The sequence below is a fragment of the Penicillium taxi genome, assembly GCF_028828555.1.
Source record: "Penicillium taxi strain IBT 34144 chromosome Unknown utg000006l_segment0_segment0, whole genome shotgun sequence".
In the NCBI taxonomy this organism is placed as follows: Eukaryota; Fungi; Ascomycota; class Eurotiomycetes; order Eurotiales; family Aspergillaceae; genus Penicillium; species Penicillium taxi.
In genome coordinates, this window is record NW_026643208.1 from 636,061 (window position 1) to 662,740 (window position 26,680).

The 26,680-nt window shown below is 47.0% G+C and overlaps 7 protein-coding genes across 7 annotated transcripts; 4 read left to right on the top strand and 3 right to left on the bottom strand.

The window, feature by feature from the left end:
- Window positions 1-121: 121 nt before the first annotated feature.
- On the bottom strand, window positions 122-1,414 carry N7495_009362 (F-box protein; the record flags this gene model as incomplete). The annotated part of the gene is made up of 1 exon (XM_057212013.1): window positions 122-1,414. One exon carries the CDS (start codon window positions 1,412-1,414, stop codon window positions 122-124), a length of 1,293 nt encoding a protein of 430 aa, XP_057058876.1.
- A 400-nt stretch (window positions 1,415-1,814) lies between these two features.
- On the bottom strand, window positions 1,815-6,261 carry pex6 (AAA family ATPase peroxin 6; the record flags this gene model as incomplete). Its single annotated transcript, XM_057212014.1, has 3 exons — window positions 1,815-2,208; window positions 2,262-6,000; window positions 6,060-6,261. 3 exons carry the CDS (start codon window positions 6,259-6,261, stop codon window positions 1,815-1,817), a joined length of 4,335 nt encoding a protein of 1,444 aa, XP_057058877.1.
- A 1,807-nt stretch (window positions 6,262-8,068) lies between these two features.
- Window positions 8,069-10,800, top strand: ace1 (putative C2H2 transcription factor (Ace1); the record flags this gene model as incomplete). The annotated part of the gene is made up of 4 exons (XM_057212015.1): window positions 8,069-8,513; window positions 8,774-9,024; window positions 9,188-9,462; window positions 9,537-10,800. 4 exons carry the CDS (start codon window positions 8,069-8,071, stop codon window positions 10,798-10,800), a joined length of 2,235 nt encoding a protein of 744 aa, XP_057058878.1.
- A 1,200-nt stretch (window positions 10,801-12,000) lies between these two features.
- Window positions 12,001-14,999, top strand: N7495_009365 (uncharacterized protein; the record flags this gene model as incomplete). Its single annotated transcript, XM_057212016.1, has 8 exons — window positions 12,001-12,061; window positions 12,123-12,352; window positions 12,407-12,715; window positions 12,770-12,788; window positions 12,881-13,372; window positions 13,428-13,524; window positions 13,573-14,716; window positions 14,772-14,999. 8 exons carry the CDS (start codon window positions 12,001-12,003, stop codon window positions 14,997-14,999), a joined length of 2,580 nt encoding a protein of 859 aa, XP_057058879.1.
- Window positions 15,000-19,133: 4,134 nt separating this feature from the next.
- N7495_009366 (putative C6 transcription factor (OTam)) lies at window positions 19,134-21,273 on the top strand (the record flags this gene model as incomplete). The annotated part of the gene is made up of 2 exons (XM_057212017.1): window positions 19,134-19,474; window positions 19,527-21,273. 2 exons carry the CDS (start codon window positions 19,134-19,136, stop codon window positions 21,271-21,273), a joined length of 2,088 nt encoding a protein of 695 aa, XP_057058880.1.
- Window positions 21,274-22,460: 1,187 nt separating this feature from the next.
- N7495_009367 (peptidase family M28) lies at window positions 22,461-24,070 on the top strand (the record flags this gene model as incomplete). Its single annotated transcript, XM_057212018.1, has 6 exons — window positions 22,461-22,830; window positions 22,893-23,059; window positions 23,119-23,496; window positions 23,571-23,713; window positions 23,770-23,941; window positions 23,996-24,070. The coding sequence occupies 6 exons, from the start codon at window positions 22,461-22,463 to the stop codon at window positions 24,068-24,070; spliced, it is 1,305 nt and encodes a 434-aa protein (XP_057058881.1).
- Window positions 24,071-24,833: 763 nt separating this feature from the next.
- Window positions 24,834-25,810, bottom strand: N7495_009368 (oxidoreductase, short-chain dehydrogenase/reductase family; the record flags this gene model as incomplete). The annotated part of the gene is made up of 2 exons (XM_057212019.1): window positions 24,834-25,681; window positions 25,741-25,810. 2 exons carry the CDS (start codon window positions 25,808-25,810, stop codon window positions 24,834-24,836), a joined length of 918 nt encoding a protein of 305 aa, XP_057058882.1.
- Between the last annotated feature and the right edge of the window lie 870 nt (window positions 25,811-26,680).

Sequence of the window (26,680 nt, forward strand, 5' to 3'; positions counted from 1 at the left end):
CATGTTTAAAAGAGCAATTTTTTTTTGAGTTTTTGATTTTAGAGTAATAATGAGCTTGCCATGAATCAAAGGAAGAAAATCGAAACCCGAACCAGGGACAGCCGAGCGAAGGGAGAGAGATTCAATAGTCCGGATCGTTCCATCGGCGAAATCGCTCATTGGAGTCCGCATCGCCGAATACAGACCAGCTTTTATCAGGACAAAGGGCAGCGTGATCGTACATAATCAGGGCTGATCCAAGGCAGTTGTCAAGGTGCTCAATAAACTCATCCCAGGTGTAGGCCATGTATGAACGGGCCGTGATAATTGGACGGTAGGCGCGTGGGTGCAAATCTTCAAGTCTCAAGTGCTCTAGGTGCATGGTCTGCATTCGAAACGGGAACACACTCATATAGTGGCAGCCTCTGCAGTACCAACAGTCCTTCGATGGAGTCTTTACCTTCCACGGCAAGTATGGGAAGTTTGCGATGCCGATGCCTTTGTTCGGGTTATTGATTAGTGTCTTATCCAGGTTTTCTGGATCGGCGAGGAAATCATCTGAGGCCGTGTCAGTCTCATAGAGTGCCATGCACATCCTGTCGTATTGTCTATGGACTTGGTCGTTGTCATTGTAATTGTGGTGAACTAGTGCATCCAACGCCAACATCTCACACTCAAGCATTGAGCCGTGCTTTTCAAGACCTGCCTGTCTTGCGCACTTAACGGTGATCATGGCCTTAATAGGTTTCTCGTCTTCGGCACACAACACGATACCCTGCGGCTTAACAAAGTTACTAAACTTTTCAATGTCCTTTTGAGTCAGGTAAAAGGCGTCCAACGCCAGCTGGAGATCGATAGCCCAGTGGGAGCGGTCGAGGTAATAGCACCTCCAGCAAAGACGATCGCAGGTAGGCAGATGAATGAGGGGACCCAACTCCCCACATTCGCGGCAGTTTGGAAAAGCCATCTCCTCTCTAATCCGGATGATGGGGTAAACGTTGGTGAGTTTCATCTTGTTGATCTCACGAGCGTAGCCTGGAACCAGGCGCTTGATGACTTGATAAGTCGGGTTTTGTTCACCAACCGAGCGAGCCCGGCGGCAGGTCCGGCGGATCTCATGGTAAGAAACGGGATCAAGCTCGTCGAAAATCCGGAATAGCACATCGTTGCACAAAGGCGAGAGATTGCCAAATAGCATTCCATCATTCTCAGGCGGAACGTACTCACCAGGGGTCTCAAAGCCTCGACCCCGATTGATTGGCAGGGTAATGCAATCAAAATGGGGAGCAGAATCCATTCCTACAAGAAATTGGAGCAGATCTTGATGCCAGATGTATGGATCCGTGAGGTAACTCCAGTTGTCAGATGTCATAAATTCGTTTATTTCAGCTGTTTCCAACTCCAGCATTTCGGGGGGCGTATTGGGACGGGCCATAGTCGCAGATTGACGTGTTTGAAATAGAACTTGTAGGAACTGATAAGATTATCAAGATGAGATGTCAAAGTGGTGTTGTCGGTGAGATTTTGTGAGTGATGAGAGGGACGGAGAAGAGAAGAGTACTGGGACCAAGAGGGGTGAATTTAAAAGGTGATCCAAAGTAACGCGTTAGAAGATTTTGCGTGGGCGTTTGGACGTCGATCAATAAGCAACAATATCACAACACTAGGTAAGTGAAACACGCCCAAACCGTTGTTGCTACCTGGGCTTTCAGCGTAAACAGGAATCTTAGTCAACGAACAAGTAAAGATTCATGCTAGCATAATATCATAAGCATATGGTTGTGTACATTGCATATCGATCCCTTGAAAGGTGTTGCGCCCTATTATTCCGTGAGTTATTCCACCTCTTCCATGGGATTCATGAGATGATCAATATGTGCAATGTTGTCACCTTCATCCACTGCACCATTCACATTACCCTCATCACTGCCACCTTCGAGCGAATCGTCTGCATCAATCCTACCTTTTCCCTTACCACTTGAGGCTGATTGACCACTTGCGCTGCGAGCACCTCCAGACCATTTCTTCAAGCCTTTGAGACGGCCATGGATACTCCCACCGATGGAATAGTCGCCATTGCTGGTTATCTCCGGGGTTTGGGCGCCTCCCAGGTTGAAAGCCTCCATGGCCTCTGCGATAGTCTGTGGAGCAGCGGCAGGATCCTGCTTTTGCTTGTCAACAGATTCAAACGTCTGCCGGATCCTCTCAAAGTGTTCCAGTTCCTTTGCACTGCGTAATTGTGAGTATCTAAACCTGTTCTTTGGAGTTAGGAGGCAACTTACCTGACGCTAGGAACAAGTTCCTTTTGAGCCGAAACGAAGTCATCTTCCGTGACCATGACATTCACATCCTCTGGTGTCGCAAGGTGATCGAAGAAGTACGCCGTAGTAACCGGAGCACCCGGAAGCTGTTTGATCTTCTCGTCCACGGCCGTGGACTTGCGCGTGATAGCTTTGAGCATGGCATCAGAGCAAAGGGCATACAAATCGGCACCGGTATAGGTCAGCGGAAGCTGTTCCGCCACCTGATCAAGCGACACATCCGGGCTTAGGGCGAATTTCCTGGTAAGAGCCTCCAGAATAGTCGCCTGCTTTCTATGCGTATCTGACACGCCTAGGTAAAGCATCTTGTCAAATCGTCCAGGCCGGAGAAGAGCAGTGTCCAGCAAGTCTGGACGATTGGTAGCTCCAATCACGAAGACGCCACCACTGTTCTCCTCTCCGCCATTCATACCATCCAGCTCCGCAAGCAACTGACTCACGATACGATCCATAACACCGCCACTGTCTCCTTGATTACCTCGCTTGGGTGCTACCGAGTCTAGCTCGTCGAAGAACACAACACACGGACGAGCATCCCGTGCACGCTGGAACACACGCCGCACGTTTGCTTCAGATTCACCAATGTACATATTCAGCAGCTCGGGACCTTTGACGGAGAAGAAATTTAGGGAGAACTCGGTAGCAATAGCCTTGGCAAGCAGAGTTTTACCAGTACCTGGTGGTCCATAGAACAGGATACCGCTACGTTTCTTCATTCCCTTTGCGAACAATTCAGGCCGTTCGAGTGGCAGCTGAATAGTCTCAACCAATGCATCCTTGACATTACTCAGACCACCAACGTCATCCCAGCTGACATTAGGAATCTTAGGTGCGCCGATAGAGTCGGCAAAGTTCTTACGGGCAGCCTCAACCGCAGCATCGAAATCAGCCTTCGTGACGCCTCGTGCGCTCTCTCCCCCAGCGAGTAGAACATCCCTCACACACACTTCCGAGTCAATGAGTCGCTTGCTTGCGACCTCCGCCAGGTCCTCGAGGCGAGAAGTTCTGGCGCTGGCAGCTCGCTCCACAACGTCAACCAAATCGCCAGCAACCAGCGCTGCTGTCTTTAGCGCAACAGTACCAAGATCGACGTCGGAAGAAAGCTTGATACCACGATCTACCACGGCATTGCGCAAAATGCCTTCACGCTCCTTTTCTTCGGGTGTACCCATCTCGAATTCGTGTGTGAACATGCTGCGGATACCCTCAGGGATCTGCTCTACGTCGCTGGTAGTCGCGATGATGACCCGGGCCTCACTCACAACATCGGCCATCGCGGTGACCATACGGTCTGCCGTCAAGACCTCAATATGTCGAATAAGCAAAGCTGTGCAATTAGGTCCGCATTGGAAGGCCCGATCAGCCCTCGCTTTGAGATACGCTTCGGTTTTGACATCGCCACCATTGGCGCCACCTTCTGTCAGAATATCGTAAGCATCAATTGGGAACGTGTGGAGGCCGATATCTGCGCATGCCCGAGTCGCAAGAGTTGCTTTGCCGATATGTCGTTGCTGGGATTGCAGGAGGATCACAACGGGCTTCATGCCCAACTGGATTGCGCGCGGACTCGTTGCCGCAGATATCAAATCGCGTAGCCTATGTTGCAAGGGCGCTATAAAGGGCTGCTGAGGGTCTGCACCGATGCCATGGGGTGTCGATACATCGCCAACGGCCTTGGGAACGGCCTTTATACCTAGCCAATACTCCCAACCGTTTCCAATGACACCAGGAACTCGGCTGACGTCGCTGCCAGCCTGTACCATACGGGTACTTGTCGGGTCAATGACTGCAACACCACCCCATTGATCGTCGCCCGTCTCCTCCAGCTCTTCGACCTTTATCGGAACCACATGACCAACTCTGAACCATGCCACGACGACCTTGCGAGCCTGAGAACTTGAATGTTTCGGAGCGTGTCCGAGCTTGGCAGTAAGATCGTCCTCTAGGTTGGCACCTTCGGCACTGGCGGTTCCTGAGAAAATAGCTCGGCCAAGTCCTTCGTCCACGCTGATACCAACCAGATCACCACTTTTCAAGATACGCCGATGAGACTCAAAATACTGCTTGAGACCAGCAAAGAGTGCAGGCTGAAGTACTCTTTCCATTGAAAGAGGAGTAGAGACCTTGAGAAGGGTGACCTCCTTCGCCAAAGGTGGGTTTCTTCCAGCAGCGTTTTTCATGTGGTGCAAAAGACCAGGCTTCGATACCCCGTTAGGACTGGCAAATGTTAAAGGTGAGATGCGCAAGTACTTTGGATTTTCAATATTGTTCAATAGTAGGGGCGGGACGAATATTGAAGGTGTCAGGCGTGTGGGTGCCCGCTGCGAGAAGCTTAAGCGACGGTCTCCAGATGAGTTGATGGCATATCGGGGCTTTGGTGATGGAAGTCCTGGCAGACCGAAAATTTTCACAGGTCTCCAGTCTCCAGCATCTTCTGGAGAGTCGGTGAAACTTCCAAGCTTGAGGGAGGCGAACATATTCAACTGAGGTTCCTCGGCTGCTTCGATACGCACCCAGTCGCCCGAGAAGCAACCAATCTTGGCAAGGGTACTGATATCGACAAAAACAAAGGAATCGACATCCTCATCATCTCGTGGCTGGGGATGTAACACTTCATTGGGGACTTTCTGCAAAAGTCCTTCCACTTTGAAGACCTTGCCTCCGCCGCGACCAGGACGCAATGTTGCTGCTGTGAAGTTCGAAGCAACAGAGCCAGGGGTGTGAATACCATCCGCTCGGCGTCCACCAGCACGAGGGGTTGCAGAAGTGATGGAAGACATGATTCCAGAAGGAGTTTGTGGCAGTTCAGGGGCTGAGAGAGAGATCATATCTTCTAGAGAGTCATCAGATGAGTCACTAGCAGAACCAACTGAACCTTCAGTTCCTGATTCATCAGCAGCTGAGGTTGATTCCATATCTGTGCCAACTTCACTGGGTTTGTCCTCGGCAGCAGAAAAGAACTGTTCATTTGAGGTATCATCAGCCTCATCTTCGGCGACTTGATGGAGAAGTGCAGCTCGGGTAGAAATTGACTGTTGTGGCCGGTGGGCCTGAGAACGAGCTTGAACAAGAACAATCTTGGTTGTGGGCATCAAAAGACCCTGAGATACTGGTTCGCAGAAGGAGATATGTGCTGGTGAAGGTGGTGCATACGTTATGGGATGAGGGGGAAGTGGAAGAGGTAACACATCGCCGGCGTGAATAATACGCTGAGTGGTCAAAGCCTCACGAACTGCGGCTGTTAGGCGCTGCTCAAATTCAGCCGCATCTTTCTTTGAGTAGCGTTTGCTTTCCGGCGCCTTTCCGTTCTTTGGCCATGTTCCATTGGTGTTGTTCGATGTGAAGCCACCACCAAACTTGTTCTGTACATCATCATGGTTACGGAGTAGATGCCGCTCTACTGTAACAAATATGGTATCCAGATGGAGTGGAGCAACATCAAGGATATGAATTTCTATACTCCGGATATTTTGCAGCGATTGACGTGAGGAGTCAAGTTTTCCGAGAGTTTGAAAAAGGGTTTGGAAAGAGTCGGCAGACTCAGGGAAGCGAACAGTCGAATGAGGTATCGGGGCCTGAGACCGTACTGTGGGTTGAATCCGAACTGGGAGAATTGTCCAAGCCCGGTCTTCTATTAACGATAAAGAAGGCGTATGCGGCGAGACTGCAACGTAAAGAGCGCCGTCACCAGCTACAGCATCTGATTTCAATCCAATTTAGCCCATATCAATCAATTACTCAAGCACAAGGCAAATTTACTCTGTAGTGTCTGCGGAGCAAAAAGGCGATGTGCTAGATCCTCCGATATCACTCCGACGTTTCCACGCAATTGAGGGTCTGAGGACAACAATGCTGTGACTGGAGGTTTATAACGTGGTCGACGTTTGCCTACTCGTTTCTGTCGTTGTTTGGGCTGCTGGGAGCTTTGCCCGGAGCTTTGGCCATAAGGCTCGAGATCCATTGCGGACGGTCAATTGCCGAAAATAGAGCGGGTTTGGGATTAGCTAAAGAGGTGGGATATTAGGTGATAAGGGCAATTTTCCAAATATTCCGGCGGTCTAAATTCCACACACCAGACAGACCCAGAATCTTTCTTAATAAAGATTCAACTGGAAGCGGAGAAGCCACAAGAACAGTCAACATGCGGGCAACATTTCACCGCCTTATTCTGCCACAATGAAAGCCGAGGTTCAACAGCTATAAATCTCCGGAGCAAGGGCATGGAGGCTGAAATGAAGCCCGAAGCACATGTTCAAATTGGCGGGATCAGATAATTACTGGTGCAGATATCCAGGTTTGGAGTTTGGAGGTAACACCGGGTGTTATTTAGCCAACATATATATGTCAATATGAGCTCTAGTCTACGGGGTACCTAAAGACTCCCGTATGTGTGGGGGGGGTCTTGCGGGGTTAGAAGCTCTGGATGTTTCTATTGTGAAAGGACTCAATTCTGGAGCCTCAGGTCTAGACCGGGGATTAAATTATTGCTTCAGCCTTGGGACTGTAAGTGCTCAAGCTTGAGGACAGACTATGGTCTTATCTTACCTATTTAGGGCTTTAGAGATGTCACCACAACAAACTCAAAGCACTAATAGTGTATTGAAGCTGCCTAAACGATCCATGGATGTGAGATTTGGCTGTATCCCATGTTTGGCGTTATTATGCAGTAATCGACTACGTGTCGCAATGATGCGTCTCGAGATCATAGATTGGCCAACAGGCAGCCTCCAATTCGTCAGGTAGTTTTAATGACTGATAGGCCTTGCTGACAGCAGTCTCTGAGAAGCATAGAAGTGTAAACTTCCATATTTTCAGTGTCTGTCACTAGTCTCAGTGTCAAATAGAATTCATTAAAGTCATCCAGTGTCTGCCCTGGTGAGATGTAAGGCAAAGAACTCAAAGACTCAAGGACTCAAGACTTGGACCCTGGCATGTACTGCGCCACAGTGGAAAGTGGGAAATCAGGCAGACATTGAAAAACGCCGTCAAAAACGCCGAGCCATCCGGAGGCTCAAATTCCAAGCCCCACTGATATGAAAGGATTTAGGTAGATCGTACGTTCCTTCCCAATGTACTCAGTAGTTAGGGGAAGGTCTACTGTATTAAATCCAATGTCAAAGTTTCCTGTCAATACAGAAGGGTCTGTCATTAATTTAAGTCTCCCATTTAAACATGATAACAATGCCCCCCTTTAAATTTCCATCCCTGTAATTACAATACAAAGAGGTCAAGTACAAAAGTAAGATGAGGTCCATAGTAGTAAAATTCAACCAATCAAAAGGTGACAAAATGCTCAGCCACTGTGCCTCATACCTGTTCGGGTATAGTGGCTTCGTTAAATCAGGCAGACGTCGCAACGCAACTTCTCTCCGTCATCCGGCATTGATTATTATTCTCCCCCTTATCCATTATCCTCTCATTGCTGCCTTGTCTCCTTTGTTAATTTTTGATTTCTGATTTCCAGATTTTTTCTGCGCCAAATCCACTACAACCCAGTTTGCTCTGAAATCTTTTATTCATCTGCGAGTCTACTTAGAGAATCCCGACATTATAAACAACTCATCGGAACTTCCATTTACTCTCCTCTGGGGCACCTGCCTTTTGGGTGCAAGAATTTTGGTCTCCACTGGTGTTGAAAGACACTAGTACTTATATTTATTTTCAAATCACTGACTGTTATACGACCCCAAAGTGAGTCAGACTTGTCCAAGGCAACACTTGCTGCCTGGAATATACTAATACTAAGCCTTTCCCCGAGCAGATTCCTGATGACTGCTTCTCCGGTTCAGCCTAGTCGGATAAATCTGCGACGACGACCCGCAGTAAAGTCCGCTTCGGTAGACTCAGATGAATCCATAATGCAGCTGAAAAAAGGCGAAACATTTCATACACCCACCTCCGCGCCTACAAATGATCACCCCGTCCTAAACATACGCTCTCTACCACAACGATGCCCCACAACTCTAGATTCTATCTTTGAGCGATTGACTTTGGATCCTTCAGAGGAACAGGAACCATCAACATCTGAGAAGGAGCCTCCCAAATGCAACATTCCCTCAGCTGGTACTGAGCCAGAATGCTCTACACGCTCACGAAGTTCATCCTATGGTAATCTTGATAAACCCCAAATTGACCATAGCCATGAGTCTGATAGTGGCTTGGGATCATCAGTCAGTAGTGGAGATGCCACTTCAATAATTAATGAAAGCCCCGGTAAGTTTGTACTACTTGCATTTTTGAAAATATTCCACAGTCAAGTCTTCTCTTGTCGTCCAAGTACCTTTTTTTTCCATCATTTCGGGTTACCAGCATTCTATTTATCGTTCTTATAAAAGTGGAAGTCATAAAACCACTCGGAGTTGCTCACTAATCAACAATGCTGCTTGATATCTGAGTCTATTGACTTCCAAGTTCCATCTCTTTTCCATTCATATTGTCAAATTTTGATTTTACAATCACTAACAATAAAGCAGATAAGGACAATGTAGATCATCAATCTGCCATCACTGGTTATATCTCAGCCTTTGAGACTGGATCTACTCCAAGACGCCAGCTAGGACTGCCTACATGCAAACAAATTGAACGATATGTCCTTGTACCACTGCTTAAGGAAACCAAGCTGCAACCTTATCATACTCTGGTGCAAGGTATTCCATCTCGTATTGTCAAAAAGCAGATTGTCTGCCTTCGAGATCTGGAGAAGATCTTATTAGGGCTATCACCGGTACGTTAACTATCTATCCCCCTCCTTCCAAGTTTCGCCCATTTTTGGTTAAGCGTCCCCCATTCATTTTATTTCTATTTTCGACGATGCATCCAGGCATCAGAGTTACTTCCACTTCCAATTTTGAGAAATTTTGAGAATTATCACTAATGAATATCTTCAGAAATATGCTCCCTCTCCTTCTTCATATCTCAACTTCTGTGAATTTACCATTCAGACAATTCATACGGCAACATCCCACCTCAATGATCGTGATCAGCGACTACCAGCTGATCGTCCCTACACCAACGGCTATTTCCTCGATCTTGTTTCTCAAGTTCGACGATACGCATCCATGATTCGTTCCGTTCGTGAACGAGTTGTGGAGACTCCCGAGGTAAAAGACCAAGTCAAGGGTCGAGAGATTGAAGTCAAAGACGTCGAGATGACTACCACAATGTAAGCTATTATAGGTGTAGATCAAAACTTGGTCATGCACCCGCATCCATTGCAAACATACTAATAATAAAAAGGGCTCCTCCCATTGCCACCCTCGAAGGTGGCCTGTCCAAGGATGGCCGCCCTGCTGAGCTTGTGGTGGTTCACGAGGGCAAGTCTATCTCGATGGCCACTGGAGATTTGTATGATCCGATTTCTCCCCCGCTGGCTTTCAAGCGCGGTGTCAGCTTTTCCAGCGTCGACTTTGTGGAGGAAGAGGGTGTCGAACGTTCCATGGCCCGTCGTAAGAAGAATGCGCCGCCTATGGACATCAATCAAAAATGTGACCACTGCGACAAGGTGTTCAAGCGTCCTTGCGATCTCACCAAGCATGAGAAGACTCATTCCCGCCCCTGGAAGTGCCCGGTCTCTACTTGCAAGTATTTTGAGATTGGCTGGCCCACTGAAAAGGAATGTGACCGCCACTTGAACGACAAGCACTCCAATGCTCCGCCCTTGTTCAAGTGCGAGTTTCCCCCTTGCCCCTACGCCTCGAAACGCCAAAGCAACTGCAAGCAGCACATGGAGAAGGCCCATGGCTGGTGCTACGTTCGCTCGAAGAGCAATGCTCGCACTGGTAGCAAGGCCGGTTCTCTCCCACGCACCCCGGGCACCCCTGCTACTCCCAGCGTCGTTGATAGTATGTCGACGCCGTCTTCCAAGCCCGTGGACTTCGCTACTCCCGGCAGCGTGTCGACCATGGCTTCCAAGCCCTTGGAGTTCTCGCCTCTTAGTGGAGATTCAGATACAAGCCCCCTCGGAGAGCTTCCCATGTCGGACTATGGATTCAACTTCAATGCTCCTGTCATGGCCCACGGCACTGGCGTCAGCTTTGACTTTGACTGGAGCCACCTGGACCAGAACCTCGAGCCACCTGTGGATTCTAGCACTTACAGCAGCACAGGTGCACCCTACATGGACGGTTACGCCATGCCAGCTATGCCTGCTATGCCCCCAATGGACACCCAAATGACCGGCGCAGAATTTTTCGACGCCCCGTCAAAACTCTCCACAGGCCTCTCGCCCGGCGCTCAGGGCGATGCCACCCTATTCACTCCCAATCTAATGAGTGAGCAGCAACTGTTGGAGAACTATGAGTATGAGATGCAGTGCCGTGATTTCACTCTATATGGTGGCGGCCCTCAGCTCGGTATGGCAACTGGCATGGACTATGCCATGCAGCAACCTGCTGGTCCTCAGTTTGCTCAGTCCGGTCAGGCCATGTTTCCTCAGTTGAACTCTGCTAATCCCTTCCTCGCACCCGACGTCCTTGCCCGCTTTTTCGACCAGGACGAGTAGATTTCTGTTTACTCCCATGTGGCATGATGAATTTTTCGACTTTCTTGCAACGGAATAATCTTTTTGTGGTATTACTTAGTCGGCTTTACTTTAGGATATTAAATTCACGTTCCAGGTTTTTCATTCTCTATTTTCCTTTCGTCTTTACATAATGTAGAAAACCAGAATACCTTGGCACTGCGCTAAAGTCAGCCGCCTTCCATCTTTGCATATAGAGACTATCGAGACTCCAAAACTAGTTAGCTCCAGATCTGCACCTCTTTACAATATTAAATACCTACTTTGTAAGTACAAAGGGTTAAATGCCCCCAAAGTATAAATAGTGACTTGTAGTTTCCGCCTCCAAGACGTCATATCATTCATTATCTACACATTGGTACGTAATGTGGCTATAATATCTCTCTCGGACCCCGTGGTTTCTCACTTCTACATGGACGTAGTAAATCACACCTGACATACCAATTACCTCTGATTTGACATGGATGCCTTATAACGACCTATTAACCTTCTTGATGCCCCACGAGGATGACTGGTCCACGGGACTGCAGCCGTACAGGCCGCGTCTGATCCACTGGGCACCAGTTTTCAAGGTTCTTGTATTTCGTTTCAAATGTTCGTAATTTGTGGCGACAATATTTGACAGGCGACATGCATTATAGATTCCTATAGGGGCCAGAGAGAGCAATCCTTGAAGGATCTACAATCTGCGTTCTGTAGCAGCCAATTCAATTCAGCTCCTATAGTCCCAAATAAGTAGACATCATCTGTAGCCTAGATCTGTAATCAATATAAATTTAGACACGTGTTTGCGGGCTGAACAAACCTTGACAACTTTTTTTGACTTTAGCTTAAACGGGTGACGACATCACTCTTGCTCTCGCCAGCTCCTATTTTTATCTCGTCCCTTCCTTTTTTGGGATTTGATTTCAATTTGATCGCAGATTCTACGCAAGGTACTCTCATGATTTATCTCATTTGAGGATACACCCGCTGTATCACCCTTAGTCAGTCCGATCACAGTTCCACGGCTTGAACCTCGGCGATCAGAGGCCAAGGCAGACAGATTTCGCCCCACAACATACTTAAGAAGGGTCAGGGTGTGAGATTCCGCTTCATCGACTGCTAGCTGCTTGACGGAAAAAGCAACAAGCCTCTTGCGACCATACACACCACTTTTTTAACGGCGGTCAAGGCGGAGACATGCCTGACCCGTCTGCGACCCCGCCGACAGGCGAAATCTTGACGGGAAAGCAGGAACATTGTACGTCACCTAGGCCTACAATTGGGACTACTGGGCCACCTTCTAACGGTCTTCCGTCTAGATCTCAAGCGCGAGCTCGTTGCCCGCCAGGTTCGCCATGAAATCTCCGAGTTGAATTCCCCCACCGCGCTGAAGCGATTTGGCGCCCCCTTCCGATCCGAGTTTGGAGAAGTCGCCCCGGTCGATTCAGATCTTCCGATTCTTCGTTACATTTTCGTGCATCATGTTCGCAACTTCCCCTTTCTAGACAAGGCTCGGGAGAAGGAGTTCTGGCAGGATAAGCTACAAGTGGTATGTTGGCGCGTTTACGCTTCGGAGGCATTAGATACTGATAAGTCGAGATAGTTTCTAGAGTCATTCGCCAATAAACATGTTTCGTCCTCGGAAGATCGCCTGGAGGAGACAAAGCGACGGAAATTGGCCCGAAAAAGTGAAAAGCTCGTGGAGCTTATGATGGTTTCCGGCGTACCGACAGCGTCTGGATATGAGGAACGTATTCAATTCTCGGAAATGGAGGTTGTTGATCGTGGGGCCAACGATAATGGACTTTTGGTCAATATGCCAGAAGGCCACGCTATCAACAGCTGGGATGTGAACGTTGCGGCGGTTCGAGTGACCTCTATAAAGCGGACTGTTCGATACCATCCCCATGCGGTATGTCACTTCCCTCCTGCTTGATTGAACAGCTACTGACAATATCCTGTATAGGAATTCCTCATCCGGGTCAGTAAAGATGGCAATAAGGACATTTATGTTGGCAGGAGATATGGAGAGTTCGCCAAGCTTCATCGGAGACTACGTACTGAGTTTCCGGGCAAGCATCTTCCCCCCTTCCGCGCAAGAACAAGTCGTCCATGTCGAGCTGGTTTGGCTCTGCAGACGACGACAATTCCTCCATCTCTTCAAATTCAACACAAGATCCTATCTCTCGTGATGAAGCATTCACTGGTCGAACATTGGCCCCAGGGAGCCATCAGCGCACCATCTCGCGCGATTCCAGGTCACCGCGCGCATCATCTGACAATACCCGAGAAGCTGTACTTTATCGTGAGGAGCAGCGAGTCTCATTGCGGGCATTCCTCCGCACTATTTTGCAAAACCCACGCATCGCTGAATCCAAGTCGGTAGATGAATTTCTGACCGCACAACCGATAACCTTGAACGAGGAGGAGTTGCTGGATGTGGAGAGGCGGAAGGACATGGACGCGATCCGAATTGAGGAGCAACAACGATTCTATGAGATTGCAAGAGAGCGCGCTGCAGAGCTGGATGTTTACATGGAGAATTTCCGAAAGGATATCGTTGAAAGCAGTAAGTCTTGCAACATAGTGGAATTCTTCGTTATTTATGATGCTGACTCTTTTAGATGGATTGACCAAGCTTTTCTCTGAGATCCGCGAGAAACCAACCATTGAAGAGCTCAGTCCGCAATACCAGAAGTTTGCCGAATGGCTCCGTATTGAGTATGTCAGATCGGATATCCATTGTTGATACCAACTAACCATTTCCAGGGTTGCTGCAACGATATACCATATTTTCCTGGCCGAGGACAACTCACCTGAGATGTTTGCCCAAGCCAAGCGTATACATTCCCTTGTTCCTTACACACTACTCAAGAACGTCATTCGCATTGCCAATCCCGCTGCAGTTATGACCGGTGTTCTAGACTTGTTCCTAGCCCAGCCATTTGGATCCCGATCTCTCCTTCAGCGCATTTTCTCCATGACCCTCAATGATGGAATTAAAAATTACCAGAAGTCGATCACTGCGCTCAGCGCCAAGATTGAAGACCCGATACTCGCGCAGAAACTCAAGTACTTTGTGGAGGCCGATGAATCAATCAAAAATGAGATTCGGTTAGAGGCCGAGAATGAAGACATTGACATTATCGTGGCCATCCTCCGCTCAGAACTCTTGTCACCAGAGCTTACGCCCGAGCAGATCGGCAAGGTATTTAACGCCTGGGTAGCTTGGAACCATGCTGTAGATAATGTGGATCTAGAGATGCAGCAAGGAGCAAAATGGTTTGCGAATATGAAGCAGCTCCTCAAGCTCTACACTCGACAGCGCGACAAGGCAATGATGCTCAGCATTGTCGAAGAACCAGTCACCCTACAACTGTTCCGTGACCTCTTCACGATCTTCTACGAACCGTTAGTTCGAGTATACAAGTCCGCCAACGTGTACAGCAGTATCACAGATTTCGCGCAATTCGCCGACGATGCAATTGCCGTGATTGAAAGTGCCCAGCGTCAAGACGCATCTGCAGACCCAAACCAAACAGTACAATCCTTCATAGATCTGTGCGCTCGCCATCAACATAATTTCTACAAGTTTATTCACGAGGTGCACCTGCACGATAATGGCCTGTTCCAGTCTCTCATGACATGGATTGAAGAGATCCTCGAATTCCTGCGCAAGGGCCCTAAGGGCGGGAAGCTAGACATTAACGCGTTATTCCAGGGTGCCGTGGGAGTCAATCAAATAAACAGAGAAGTAGCTCTGGCCGAAATCAACGGGTTGATCAAGTGGCATGAGGACCGTAAGCGCTGGCACTTGAACAAGACCCGTCAAAAGATGGCTGCCGAAGGCACAACAAATGAAGTTATGCCGGGAACTGCCAACTTCCGGAGTAGCGACTTCGGTCTCGATGAGGTATATGTTCAGTACCCCTTTCCTAATACAATTGACTAACATTTTCTCTTTCCAGGCCGATCTGGAAGACCTTACCATATCCGACGAAGCATCCGACTCAGAAGATGAAGCCGAAGAGGTTGACGCACTAGATGATCCGACCGAGTCTGAGCGACGTCGTCGGATTAAGAAGCAAGATCAGCTGCGCCGTACATCTGGAGAACCTGTTAAGCCCGAGGTTGTTGAGATCCTTAAACTTGGCGAGCCATTCGTGATTATGTTACGCCATGTTTTGGCTGACTGAAGATTTATGGATGCTAACTTAGCCACATTCACTTCACGTCATTGTTTTGAGAATAAAATTCCCTCTATATGTCTTAATTGCTTACTGTTCAAGATTAATGGGAAATTGGGGTAATGAAAACACTCGGGCACCTGGGATGTCATTTGAAAAAAAAAAAATTATACCTTGAAATTTCCACCTGGCAGGACTGCCCATTACATCAAATTTCCCAGATGAGTGCCCAGATAGAAAAACAATACCTAGGTAATTACCTAGAGTCGCCTGCACTTGTATTTGGTAGTGTAGATCAAGGGTTACCCAGCTACATTGTCATATATATATTCATCCATGGATGGATGTTCACATGACATCTGAAATACCTACCTAGTTACTTGGATATTCTTTTGGTTAACAAGAAGAACCTTGGAAGTAATGATACTGAAGTTCAGCGGCTGGACCACCGACACATTCTTGGAAGTATGGCGTGGAAAGAGGTTGAAGATAATTCAGTCGTCACGTTAAGGCTATAAGTTTGAAAACGGGTGGATCAAACATCAAATAGCAAGGATGGCCGAGTGGTTAAGGCGCTTGACTCAAGTAATCATACTTCTTCTGGATAACCCGAAGAGTATTCAAGTATCGAAAGGTGCGGGGGTTCGAATCCCCCTCCTTGCAATATTTTTTGGTTTCTTATTTTTAGTATGTGGATCAGAATGAACTTTCGCGGACTTAGCGCTTGTACAAGTCACCGCCTACCTTTTTTGTAATAACACGTGACTAAATTTGAGTTAAAGGATCGCCCTCAGTCTTAATACGGCTAGTGTGAAGAGCTAAGGGTTCAAATCCGTTTAAGTTTAGCTGTACGAAAAACATTTCACATACCTTACCTTCTCCTATTTTCCTCTGTGTATTATGGCTCACAATGGATGAAATTGTTTTGGAAGTTAGCGATTTATGTATCATTGATTAATCAATATAGAGCGTCTGGGACTAAATAACGATGCTAGCAATGATAGTGGTGACCTTCCCTCAATAATTATTCATATCTCGAGTCTCAAGCCACTGGGGGAGTCGGGACGCCCTGACACTACGAATTACGATCTATTCGCAAATATGTATATTAGCGAACAACTTACGATGAACTCCCTACTTGAGTTGATAAGTATTGAGTAGATAAGCTGCCATTAAATTTTGTTCAAAGGTACATAGATACTGTTGGAATATGGAACAAAGTAGTCATGTGATCAAATTGTTACTTTATAATAGATAGCAAACTAAGAATGAAAACCAGACTTTACAACCACTTCAAGAGGACACAAAGATATCATAGGGGCGTAAAGCGTTACCTGTGATAGGTGTCAGAAGTGGGCGTTAGCCTCATCACCTTTATCGAATAGCTATTCCACACTTGGTACAGGTGTACCGACAGATACTATTAGATAGTGGTTCAAAAGTCTAGTCTCCTTAATAAAACCTGTCTAACATCTCCTGTGTTAATAGTTCATGATATCGATCTTATGATACGCACGGACCATATACCTAACTGATGAGCTAGGCTCAAAAGGATTATATCATACGGTATACATAGTCGACGTGGAAAAGTGCCGTAGAGAATAACTCCATGTGGCAAGGCAAGATCAAGAAACCGAGAACCCAACCTAAATAATGAGCAGTGTCTTCCTTCTTCTGAAAAGAATATTCCCTGATCAAGAGCTCGGAGGGTTTATTGACATCCCCTTGGTCTCTCAAGGACTGTGAAGTGCTTTATAACGGTTGTATTCAGCATCAACTTTATCAAGAAGCCCGGGTGGTCTAGTGGTATGATTCGCGCTTAGGGCAGCAACTCCTAAGCACTCCTGCGCGAGGTCCCGCGTTCGATCCGCGGCTCGGGCCTTCTGAAATTTTTTATATATACATAATTTATCTCAACCAACCATCATCATTCATTTCGTTTTTTTTGGATCAATATTATCAATCAGTACGAGAGCAAAGCTCCAATATATTATTGGCCGAATGGAACATTAGACCGATGAATTCACAAATTATAACCACTATGGATTTGGTCCGTGGTACTTGATAAATGGAAAAACAAGGTCGATTTACGCGCGAATAATGTAGACAAGTCACTGCATATGTATGATACGAAAACATGAAATTGCCTATTCAAAGGCGTAAAACCTCATCTCTAGACCAATCGGAGCTTGTAAAGATTCTCTGAATGTTCTGTAGTATGATATAGAAAGCTAGTAGTATATTGTTATAATTCGATCGGTCAATGTTCAGCTTTACGACGTAGAGAATATTTACCACTCCGAGGTCACTTGTATGTCTATGCACGGTAAGTCAATCACGATACTTCCAAGTGAGATATGGTGCTGATGAGATGAGTGTGTAGAACCGACCCACCGTCATCCACGAGAAGAGGCTCAGAAGTAGACGTGTTCATCTGGGTTGGGTTTACCCAACCCAACTCAACCCAACTCATTTGAAATGGTTTGGGTTTGGGTCAAGCTTCTCAACCCAAAACCATATGGGTTGGGCATCGGTTCGGAGGGTACGGAGTAAACCCAAACCCAACCCAAAAACCCATTTTTTATCGTAATGTACTCCGTATATTACCTAGTGAAGTTTAGCATGAGGCAAAAATCAGGCACCAAGGCATCACAAAACCCAACCCATGAACATGTTTACTCAGAAGGAGCCTCCACAGCAGGGTAAAAGTCCAACTTCAATTCCGAGGAAGCTAAAAAGTAATGCACTTGATTAAGGTCCCTAGTGTTTATTTAGGACGACCTGTTGACAAAACATCTTGGCAAACTTTGAAGCGAAACTGCCGCACACAAACTGGACGACCGAAGTCTGCGGCCCATACTCGGAGTTTGCTTCTTGAGTCTTGAGAATGGGGAGTTTCATACCTCATGTTTTATACCAGTGGGGAAAAAGTCCCTCCCGATTGCCAACATCAATGCCGCCAATTGAGGAATAGCTAGCAGTAGTATGGATCATATCGACTAGCGAAAAACCAAATTGATTTTCAACGCGCTCGCCATATCATTATGGAGAAGCTATTGCTATATTGTTTATCGGGAGAGCCGCAGAAGAGACGGGTTGGCGCACGTGGTGAACCATCAAGTTTCAATGACTAACCGGCCAACAATCCTCCGTGAAGATTTGAGTGACGCTACCGAAAGTTCCGAAGTATGTTGTAGTCCTTGAATCGGGAATAATGATTCATTCTCCGAGTGTGGAGTGTAATAACATCACTAGACCTAATTAAGAAGTGATGAGTAATGAGGTTGATCAACCCCACAAATTCCCCCGAGATCCTGAATTCAGGCTATCTTGATTTGCTGAACTCTCACCACCCTTATCTATGTCATTTGATTGGTTCCAACTTAGAGTATTCTTTAACATCAACCTCACTAGTGAATGTTTTATATTCAAGTATTCAAGTATTCCATGTATTCCATTTATTTAAATGTGCTCTGTAGTAGGAGGTAAATCAGACAATCACAATGAGACTCTATTTTAGCTAACAGTTTCCATTAATAAGAGGCAGGAATAACGCGGGAAGAATCAATTACAGTACGTAATATAATGGAGGCTCACTGGTTCCTCCAATCAGGGTAACGTGGCTTATCAAGTTTGACAATTTGCAAATCATAATTGTGCTTCCTTTGAGGAATTCTGTTACGAGACGAAAACCATTGATCGTCTTGGAACTATGTCTTTATACTCGATGTCATTACCCTTCTTTAATTCTTCACTTACTCAATGACGGAGAGATCTATTCGGTATCTCATCTTGCTTCAGTCTTTAGCAGGAGCCTAATTTATCTTCATTTCTCATTTCATTTTTCATTTTTCATTCCGTTCCGTTTACTTTTCTTATATCTTATACTTCATACTTGCTAGTCTCGGAGATAATCCTCAGATACCCTGATAAGCATATCTCGTGCGTTCCTCTTCCTATCTATTCCTTGCCAGATCCGCCCTTTGAACGAATGACCGCTAACTATGGCTGCCACTTACAGTAGGAGCGTGGAGGTGTCAAATCGTAGACGCCCCTTGACCCAACTAGTCGGCGATATTTACGAATTGCAATCCATTATTATTTTTACACTATCTCCCTCTCTCTCGATTGCCTATCTCTGTCATGGCTACCGTTATCACGATCCAGCCCTCCGGTCCCGTTACCTCACCGGCCTATACTCAATCCCATTCCCCATCAGACCAACTCCTGGCCCAGTCGACATCCACTCCTAATCTCTCTCCATCCCCTATCTCCGTCAATTCCACTCTTCCCCACGTTTTGCATCGGAATGAACCCAGCTGCGACGCCTGTCTACGTAGAAAGAGCCGTTGCGCTATGAAGGAATCTGTCAATAAATGTTACTCGTGTGACTTCCACCGCCAGGATTGCACATTTACAGGCTACGAGGTAGCGGAAAAGAAGAGGAAACTGGAAGATTCACAGGATGTGGATTCTGTAAAACGGTTAGTTTAGACTTTTAGCATTGGTACGTTGGCATACTGACCCTTGCCCTAGTCCCTACATTGCACCCTCCTATCCCATTCCTGAAAACCATATCACTCGACCAAAACAGACCAGTGCTATGATCCGTCCAGGTTTCTTTAATCAAACCACCCAGAATATTGGTCTGACCACCGAACTGGAACCAAAACTACTAGAATATCTGCCATTGGACGAATACGACGAATGTACAGTATCGAACTCCCGCATCCGAAAGTGCGCAGACGACGATTTCAGTTTTATGCGTGTTATGGATACCGTATCGATCGGAGACTCGCACGCAATGTCACTGGATGCTATCGAGAGCCTGGTTGCTCCATATGGCTCCACTTTGATCGAGAAGTTCTTTGAGCACGTGCACCCTTCCTTTCCTATATTGATGGAAGATGCTTTCCGTCAGTCATATCGCGAACGTCGTCAACTATTACCTATGCTTTTGGCTGCTGTGTATCTGTTGACCTTGAAGTTTGTGGATTTTAGCACCACTTCGCAGACCGCTAGACGACCAGATGCTGCCCGCTTGGAGAGTTTGGCGCTGAAATTGCTCATTGAATCTCTTCCCTTCCCCAGCATCTCCACCATTCAAGCCGGTTTGTTGTTGACGCAAAAGTCGACACTGGCAACCGCATCGCTGAATGGTCAATTAGTCACGGCTGGCTTTGAACTTGGTCTACATCAGGATTGTACCAACTGGCGGATGAAGACTTGGGAAAAGGGTCTGCGGAAACGTCTGGCCTGGGCTTTGTATCTACAGGACAAGTGGTCTTCGCTTGTTCATGGTCGCCCTTCACATATATTTGCATTTAATTGGACCGTAAAGGACCTCGTGGAACAGGACTTCTCGAACGCCTTCGCGTCTGGCACCGACTCTTCTCATGACGATGAAACTGTTGGTCATGGCCCCCTTCTCTTCTGCCACATGGTGGCTCTAACGACCATTCTGTCGGATATTCTGGACCGCTTTTACACATTACGAGCCATTGAAGACTTTGCCGCTGCTGGAAACCAGCGAACACGCTTGATACTGGAAAAGGCCAAACCAGCACAGATCTGCCTGAAGGAGTGGTTCTCATCCCTGCCAGCATCGCTCAAAATGGAGTCCTCAAACGACGATCTGATCGAGACCATCACCGACGAAAATGCCCGCAACGGTGCCCTCCACCTCGCTTATTTCGCCACCGAGATCACCCTGCACCGATGCATCGTCCGCTCTCTCGCTACAGACGGAACAGACTCGTACCTCGGTCACATCTGTCGATCAGCAGCGAAGACCCGCCTAATCTCCGCTATGGATTTTGTCAACAGACTCCGACCTGTACATTTACGATCCTTTTGGCCCGCGTCCGCCCGCACCAACTTCTCACTGATCGGCTCATTTGGCATGCTGCTGCGCATCTCTGCACCAACAAACGAAGAAGCTGAGTTCTACCGTATCCGACTCTGCGAATACCGCTGGACTCTAGGTGTTAGCCACAAGAATGCTGAGTTCATGGGCTTTGCCTTGGAAAGTCTGGACAACGCCACAACCCTCAACCAACACGTTCCCCAGAAACCAGGTATCGAGGAGTTAATGGCAACAGCAGCCAAACAGCCCGTCTCCCGTCTCCCAACCACAACTGCAGCCTCCTACGAGGAGGTCATGGGTGATGTAGTTGGCGTCATTGCCGGAATATCCGCTTCGTCTTCTGTCATCTCTGGCCTAGCTTCTCCAGCCACGTCGATGAGTGAAATGGACGAGAATGATACACCAGCCCTTATCTAATACATCTCTTTCCCCATTCCTCCCATCATATCTATCCTCCCTTCAGCCCCTTTGATTCCCCCCTTATTCTTCCTCATTTTTATCTTCTGATGTGCTGCATGACACTTCTGCATGGCGTTTTCATGGAGTGGAATAGCTCCCAAAATTTGTTTGAAGCGCATGATTCTGTTGGTGTTTTTTTCTATTTTATTATTTTTATGTACAGGACCGGTCTGGAGACCGCGTATGAATGATGAATATCTAAGTTACCTTTTTCAATCAAGCACATCTTGAACCTTCGAATGTCGTTCGTTCGTTTCAATGATCATTCTCTGAATCTTTCTTTTACGTATCCTGCCGTTGGTCTATAATGGCACGTGTACCTGGCTCTTGATAGGGATTGAGATGGACGACTGAAAACAACTGGTACCATTCAAAGGTATTTAACAGTGTAATAGGGTGCGGTCAGGTTATCAATAAGGACAATCATGAGAATGCTAACCTGAATACGGTTAGCGTGGGCTTTGTAAATCTCATGATCTAGGTGGATATTGGGAGATGATATCTTAAAGTATTCCTATTCAGCAGTATCTAGGTAGGCATGGATTACAAGTTAAATCATCTGTAATCGGATTCAATAAGTGAAAAGCTCTAAAACTAACTCCTGCAGTGATTCAGTGGGCGGGCTTCAAGGTCTATGCCATTGAAGTAGAGGAAGCCCATCATTGGAGAAGATGATGATTCCTTAACACGACTGCACAATGACCTCTATGATGCTGGCGTTTCCCAGTACACGTTGCCCACTATTCTTCATAGGCTCGTGAATTTGGAGTAATGGTGTTTCTCTCATTCAGCTCTTTCAAAAAAAATAGATATGCTTTGCCCTGGCAACATAAAGTCGCCATTTGATTGGTTTCTTACCTACACAACTTATCTCCGTATCGCGTGCTGATGATTTCCCCTCACGATAACTGTAACATTCGAATGTTGCTGATCTCCTTTTGATTCCACCGCTATCACGAATTCAATTACCCCAAGAACTATTTTTGTTACTAATATTGAGCCTGTAATCGATTCGAGAGCCTCGAAGTGGTTGCCAACGGAATTGTACTGGCGAAATCGAGTTAAGCCGATTGAATTTCATGATCGCTTCGCTCTTTTTTGTAAAGATCTAGAAAAAGTCGCTGCGGCCACCATCACCCACCCCAATGCTGAAATTTATTCTAATCCTTCTCGTGGGTACAACCCATGTTGCCAGAGCGGCTGACGCGCAAGTGGTTTTCGCTCCTGCGTCCAAGACTCCGAGTGCGCACGAGCACAAAGTTGACGAGGCCATTACTGCAGCTTTGAAAGCGCATTCGGATCCAGTCGCGGCACTTGTCTCTTTGAAACCTGAAACCGAATTGCTCCTTACTCAACCGCGTCTCTTGCATGTCCTGGGCGATGACTCCAAGGCACAATGGATGACAGAAGGAGACAAGCTGCGCCTCCGTAGACACGGAAAGAAGTTCTTAGACATTACCGATCATGAAGAGTTCTATGCTGAGCAGGTACATGACTTGACGGCTGGCAAGCCTCGTGGGTTTCCTCTATCTGTGTGATCCTCGATCAACTTATGTTTGACTGACCATGAGTACTAGACCTCCCCGACCTGGTCCATGAAAGCCTTATCCGGCCTCTCTTCCCAAAGATTGACCAACAGCGTATGGCTGATGTTCTCTACCACATGACTGGGTACTACAACCGGTACTATGGAGATATCCATGGCGAATTGAGCTCCGAATGGCTTCATGAGCACATTGCTGAGGTATCTCACCTCAACACCTGCCTGAATACAGGATGAACTGACGCGGATTGAAAACCAAGATTATCGCCAAATCTCCATTCCGTACCCATATCTCGCTCGAGTATTTCACCCATCCCTTCCCTCAGTCATCGATCATTGCTCGGTTCGAACCCAAGGTCCGCAATGCTTCTGCCCCATTGACCATCATCGGTGCACACCAGGACTCAGCCAACTATCTCTTCCCCCTCCTGCCAGCCCCTGGTGCGGATGACGACTGCTCGGGTACGGTGAGTATCCTGGAGGCCTTCCATCTTTTGGCCGAGAGTGGATACACGCCTAAGAATGGCCCTGTCGAGTTCCACTGGTATGCAGCCGAAGAGGGTGGTTTATTGGGCAGCCAGCGTATTGCCCGCTACAAGAAGGAGCAAGGCACGCGAATCGGTGCGATGATGGAATTTGTAAGTTGTGCTGTGGAACTCGCTCACCAGCCTGCAAGTAGTATTTGTTAATGCGAATATTTCTTCACGTACAGGACATGACAGCCTTTGTTGCCCGCAACGCGACCGAGACTATCGGATTTATATCGACCCAGGCTGACGCGGCTCTTACCAACTGGACCGTGAGTTTGAGCGAGAAGTACATCTCAATTCCCGCGGAGATATATGATCTCGGACCGTAGGTTGACCTTTCTTCTTTTTTGGCTTGGGGGTTCCGAATATTGACAGAATAAGGTCCGCTGGCTCCGATTACATGTCATATACCCTACTCAACTACCCGGCTGCTATTGCCTCGGAAGGAAATCCCTTAGCGGGGGGCAATTTCCCTGGTGAGTATGATCCCTATATTCACGGGAGTCGCGACACCATGTGGGTGAATGATGAAACGGGCTATTTCTCTATTGATGTAAGTCATCTTCCACTTGTGGATTGGGAATAAACTATTGACGTTCAGCGACAGCACATGGCACGATTCACCGAACTAGCGATTGCATTTGTGGTGGAACAGGCTGGTTGGAACAATGGATGGCGGTAAATCAAATCAGGGCCCAAGATATGTACAGCATAGAGGTCAAGCCCCAATGGGTTGTCGCTTGGAATAAATTTGGAGCCCCCACTATCTAAAGACCATAGATTCTGCTATATGGGGGTCCCGCTATGGATAGTGTGAATAGTGTATTCTACTTGGAAGGGAAGTGTTGAATATCAAGAAATTTCAGTATTTGTGTTTTGACAGAGATTCAATCTTAGGCGACTGGCCCCTAAGAAGCTTATAACTGTAAAAAACTGAAGACTATAAGTTTTGCCTCTATACTGGAGGAGACTGGCTTTTCTTGGGATCTGCATTTCGGTGTATAAAGCAATGAGTACTAAAAATCTCAGCGGGCTCACCCGTCCTTATTCAACCCCATCTGTTTCACCATATTCTCAATACTGCTCACCTGAATCCTTACCATAAGGTTTTGTTGCTGCTTTTGGGCGAAGTGAGTGCTAAGAACTTCCCTGGTTTTGGCCGCGTTATATACCAAGTGGGCTTAAGTACGACTGAACGGACGAGAAACCCTGTTGCCACACCCTTTGTTCGAATGTATTGGGATACTTCAGGAGAGAAATTGTATAGATCAAAATGTGGGCAGGTATACTAATTATTACTACTGCTAGTTAAATATATACATACCTAAGATATTAGAAAACGTTAAATCATCTTAATATTAGACTAAAGCTGGTACTAACAACACACTAGAAGAACTGTCGTATGATGCAGGCACAACATTGATCACGACCGTGCGCACATGAAACTAATATCTCTCCAATTCCTCCTTAGTCCAATTCCACAGCCTCTCAGAAAGTACATCATTCTTCTTGTTGCCACCTAGCTTATGATCAGCCAACTTACCCACAGGTTCATACCAGTGGCCATTCTCTATATCTTCCCGAGGAACCGTAGCTGCCCAAATTTGGGTATATGCACCATGCTCTGGCGCAAGAAGCTTCCCACCCGCCAGCATATAGAGAAAGACCCTGTTGAAAACGCCACAATTGCCAACTAGATCTGTACCCACGATGCCGGGGTGGATAGACACCGACAGAATGCTAGGGTATCGACGGGCTAGCTCGCGTGCATAGAGAGCAACAGCCAGCTTACTCTGTCCATACCTCTGCCAAGAACCTCCAACAGCAAAAGATTGGACTGTTTTAAGGTCGCTAAAGATGATACCACCCCGTGGGTGCATCTTCAGCGCTTCGGAGGTAAGGAGCAAAATGCGAACATCGCCAACTTCCTTTGCTGTTTTCTGTAGCAATGGAAGGAACTTTTTGATCAGGAGTGCGTGGCCCACGTAGTTTGTGCCAAACTGCACTTCGTAACCGTCGGATGTAAGACCGGGTGGCGTGGCCATGATGCCGGCATTACACATGAGAATGTCGAGTCGTGGGACTTGAGAAATGAATCGCTCGGCTGCTTCTTTGACGGATGAAAGGGATGCCAGATCACATTTAATGAATGAAACCTCTGTTTTGGTCCCGGTTTCCTTGATCTGTTCGATGACTTTCTCTGCGCCTTTCTCATTACGTCCACTGATGTAGATATGGGCGGCATCGTGTCTTGCCAGCTGTAAAGCTGATTGTGCTCCCAGGCCATTTGTTCCTATTCATGCTGTTAGTTCTCTATGTTGGCGGTATTCATGGATGATTAGTTTAAATTACCTCCGGTGATAAAGATAACCTTTCCAGCAAGATTTGGGATCTGGTTAGGGCTGAAGTTACGATTACACATCATGCCGGTGCACTGAATCAATGACTGAGTTTTCATCTGCATAAAAGAATGATTCCAAGAATTCCAAATATGGGAATAGGATTATTTATGCTATGAGCGAATATTATCATATGATAATACTCGCTGTATTTCGGATGAACTTCAACGTTCCCTGCGGTGGAGGTGTTGCGACGGCGGGACGGGCCGACGGCTTATTACCAGCGGAGAGGAACCTTTTCATCCAAATCAAACATGCTAATGAATTGCAAAAGTTTGTTACCTCGTGTAGTAGGGAGCCCTATGCAGCAATACGTAGTATTCAGGAAAGCGTTCTGCGTTGCAAAGGCGAGTTATACCATTTATCTAGAAGTTGTGATACTTACAGAATGGACACCTTTACACACCTCTTCACTTTTTGACTCCCTACTTTCATTGAGCTTTCTTTTGTGGTTTTGGTTGGTTTTCTTGGCTGAATCGACCTGCACGTCCCTTGCTGCCTAGAGCGTTCCCCGTTTCACTCGATAGCTCGGCGAATGTTGCTTTTGTAGTGGATATTTTATTTTTGCCAGAATCCAGTCAGATTAAGCTTCCTTCTACTGGTGGTATGCGGTAGAAGCCCTGCCGTATCTGATAGGAAAAGGCGCCAACCTCGAGCTTCGGGAGAACCATGGAAGACCCCGTTGCAAGTTGCATTAGACTCGTCAGGTTTTAGAGAATTCTGGAGAGAAGTTGTCGACCTCTTGATTGACAGAGGAGCTGATGTGAATTCTGCGGATGATGGGGGTAAGACTTGTTTATCGAGGTTGTCAATCAAACAACTCATAGCTTATAGCGCTGTCAGCGCAGCGGCTGTCTTTCGTGTTATTGCGCCGATGCAACCTGAAACCTTAG